Genomic DNA, 3710 nt, shown 5'->3' on the forward strand with positions numbered 1-3710 from the left:
CTAGCCAGACCTTCAATCTCCCCCACACACCCTCCAACTCATGGTTCCTTTTACAGCCCTGTCACCATTCCCAGATGTCTCTCTCTTGATCCACTCTCCAACATCACCTTGCCCAACTCCCAAGAAGCTCCACACACCCCGGTGATATTACCAGCCTTGGCAGTTCTTTCACAGGGAGCTGTGGGGAAAAGCAAGAGATTTCGCTGTGCTCTAATCTCTTTAACTCTAGGGGCAGAGTGGCTTCCCGGCAAATAGGCATTGGTGTGTGGGCTCAGAGTTCTGAAAGAGGCATTTGCTCGAATGCTGTTTCTGACCACACCAGTTTCAGGAGTCATGTCAATAAATAAGTTACAGCAAGAAAATACCCAGGCTCCACTGATTTTCTGATATCTGCTACTGTTTGGATGAGGGGTACCAGTATTAATAACCTGTTGCCTAGCCACATTCACCCTCATCTTTCCCCTTTGGGGTCAGACACTCTTCTTGCCATACTGACCAAGATGGGTTGTCTTATTCTAGTCAATCAATATAACTGGTGCCTACCACCAGAAGAGATATGAAGAGAACTGAGCTGTCCTATTGTCCCAGGAGAGGTGGTTGTTGGCACTTGTGACAATAATGGACGCTTACAAAGGGGCAGCCACATTGGGACTGTCCATGGCCAGGAGATGAAGAAATAGGGTTACACCCAAGCGGGGGAGAAAGAGGGTATAGTTGGATCCATTCTCCTTTTTTCCTCTCTTGTTTTCCAGTCACTCTACTCAAGGGAAATGGAGGCTGTGAAGAGCACAAGGCCCTGCCCCAGAGTTCTGCAGAGTGGTGTTGTGTCCTGGGGAGAGCTGAGGTGAAAGGTCAATGACACTGAAAGAGAGAGAGGGAGGTAGGGATTAACCCAGGTCTGAATCAACAGGGGCCAGAGGGACTGATGTACGGGGGAGAGGATGGGAACAAAATGAAGTCTGTACAGATTGACTGAGTGAGGGCTAAGAGGAGAAATAGCAACTTTCTACAAGTCCAGGCAGGGTGTGAACAACAACAAGAGGGAGGGGCTAGCTGAGTGTGTTCACAGGAGGAAGGGATAAAGGGGAGCGAAAGAAGCTCCTTTCAGGATGGGGATGAGGAAACATTCCCTATCTCTGAGGGCCTATTAGACTATTGACAAGTCTCCCCAGGGAAAGAGGTTGAACATTAACTGAGTCATTTTGCTTTTTCTAGATGTCAGCTAACACATGTTAATCTACACTGGGTTTATTGACTGTCTGAGCTAACATGTTCTAACAGCACATCTTCTAGCCTAGTCTGGACAAAATCTCAGAACTGGAGAAGTCAAAGCCCGATGGAATAAACTATAGGGAACAATCCCGCATTGTCTCCAGAGAATGAGAAAGAGGCAGATAAGTAGGGATTTTCCATCTCTCATTATTACGAGTTCTTCTCCTTGACTTTCTCTTCCCTCACAGGGCAAGTCTGGACATGCTGTCCCATGGGCTGGAAGCACTTCCAGTCCAGCTGCTACTACTTCTCTAGAGACATCATGAACTGGGGTGACAGTGAGACAAACTGCACAGGGATGGGCTCCCACTTGGTGGTGATCAACAAAGGAACTGAGCAGGTAACTCTCTGGGGATTAGACTCTTTGGGGAGCCAAGCATTCAGATCTTTAGAAGACCCCCTCCACCCCTGGAATTTGGAGTCTATTGAAGGTGAGCAGGGAATTCAGTCTCCCTATTCATTCAATCCTGGGATTTCTCAGCCATCATCTTCTCTCTCACGCGCGCGCCACATGTGCTCCAGGGACTCTTGCCCACTACTGTCAGCTCAATGACTGAATGTGGGCAATTAATTTGTAATTTTTATTCAGGATTTCATTTTCAATTGGACAAAGAAAACTCTTACATTCATCTCAGACAGGAGTTACTATATCGGTCTGACAGATCAGGCAAAGGAAGGCCAGTGGCTCTGGGTGGATCAGACTCCATGTAATGAGACTGCAGCATGAGTATCTCCTGTGATGGAGACCAGTTACTGTCTTCTCCTTAGTCCCACAGGTTAAAATACAGTGTAATGGATGTGCAAAGGGATGAGGGTTGTGGGAAGGACAAAGGAGCTCTGGTCATACTGTAGCTACAAGTGCTTCTTGTCTAGTAAAGAGCAGATTTGTTGGGGGAACAAGAGCAGATTCTATAAATCCCTTTCAAGGAAACAGTGTACAGCCTGGTAGGAGAATCTCTCAGGTTAACTAAAGGGTTTAATTTGCCCCCTTCTTTCATCCGCACCTGTTAGAAGTTGTTCAACACTTAAAACTCATACCAATATGTATCTCACACGTTTCTTACAGATTCTGGAGACAAAATGAACCTAGTAATGGCAACATGGAGAACTGTGCTGTCATGCATATAGAGACAAAGGCAAATAGGAAGAATTGGAATGATATTCCGTGTTCCACTAAAGTATATAGAATTTGTGAAACTGCTGCAACAAGTTTTTGAGGAAAGAAACCCCATCCAGGATGTGAAGCCAAAAAGAGAGAGAGAACTCACGCATATGCACAAAAGAATTTTGAAAAAAAAATTGGTAAAATGTTCAGAAGTGGAAAAGAGGTAATTTCCAGCAGAACTCTGTTTATGATGTCACAAAGGTGGACTATGCCAGCACCCAACATTTCTGGAGGACCTGGGTTGGTTAGGGCAGGGCCCAGTGGCTTTGGCTTTGAAAAAGTTGAAGAGAGAATTACTATTAACGATTAACCCACTCAGTGCTGCTGAAGTTAATAATATCCCTTGTAAAGTCATTGCTTCCAGGGTGCTAACATGTCAGTCCCTGTGGAGGTTAGTGCTGTAAATAGGGAGTCTCTCATCCTGTCCCTGCAGTCCTTGCAACTGCAGTTTCAAATGGGTGTTTCAGCTTTCAGAATAACAATCCATAAACCAAACCCAAACTTCAGAGCTGTTGCTGTTTCATTCTCACTGGGAACAATGTGTCTGCACATCCAGCAGGGACTGGCCAAAGGGACACATTTTATAATTGTTACATGAAAAGACCTTTGTGCGACTGCAGGTCAGCAGAATTTAAGCCCAGAAGTAAGGTGTCTCTATGCCACAAATCCAGCTGCATCCAGCCTCGTTGTCCTATAACCCAGTTCCAACATAGTTCTTTTCTGAGGCTTTAACCGTGTTCCTGAATCATACTAATGTTTTGGACTACCCAAAGCTTTAGGTCTGGCTAGGGACATAGTTAAGATCCCATTGACATGCAAGGGCAGAAAACTGTCCTTAAACTGTGTTGGGAGACAACCATGTTGTAAACAGGTCCCCCAAGGTAGCTCTAGTTAATGCAGATGAGACCTGAGAAGTGAACTGAATAGTTATTGTTCTCGATAACTCTTTGTGAAAAAGATGTGGCTGCATGAACAGGCCAGCAGCACAAATCTCTGTAGAGCGGCAGACTGGGACATTTGTGATTCATAATTCATATTAACAATTCTAAATAATTTTTTGGGGGATGTCTTCACCGCAGAGTTTACCTGGGTGTGGGAAGCCAGGTCTGGGACACCAGGTTAGCCAAGCCCAGTGTGAGCATATATACTGCTAAGCCACACTCTAGTCATAGCCACATCCACACTGGTGCTGCACTAATGCAGGCTAGGTGCTAGGATTTCTGTGGGCATATCCCATGGTTCTTAGCACTACACTAAGCTGCAGTACTCTATC

The 3710-nt window shown here is 45.5% G+C and overlaps 1 protein-coding gene across 1 annotated transcript; it reads left to right on the plus strand.

The window, feature by feature from the left end:
* Window positions 1-619: 619 nt before the first annotated feature.
* On the plus strand, window positions 620-1999 carry LOC115644522 (C-type lectin domain family 4 member E-like; the record flags this gene model as incomplete). The annotated part of the gene is made up of 3 exons (XM_030549013.1): window positions 620-851; window positions 1461-1612; window positions 1862-1999. Coding segments are annotated over 3 exons (522 nt in total), but the record flags the coding sequence as incomplete, so codon positions are not given.
* Between the last annotated feature and the right edge of the window lie 1711 nt (window positions 2000-3710).

The sequence above is a fragment of the Gopherus evgoodei genome, chromosome 1 (genome assembly GCF_007399415.2).
Source record: "Gopherus evgoodei ecotype Sinaloan lineage chromosome 1, rGopEvg1_v1.p, whole genome shotgun sequence".
NCBI lineage: Eukaryota > Metazoa > Chordata > Testudines > Testudinidae > Gopherus > Gopherus evgoodei.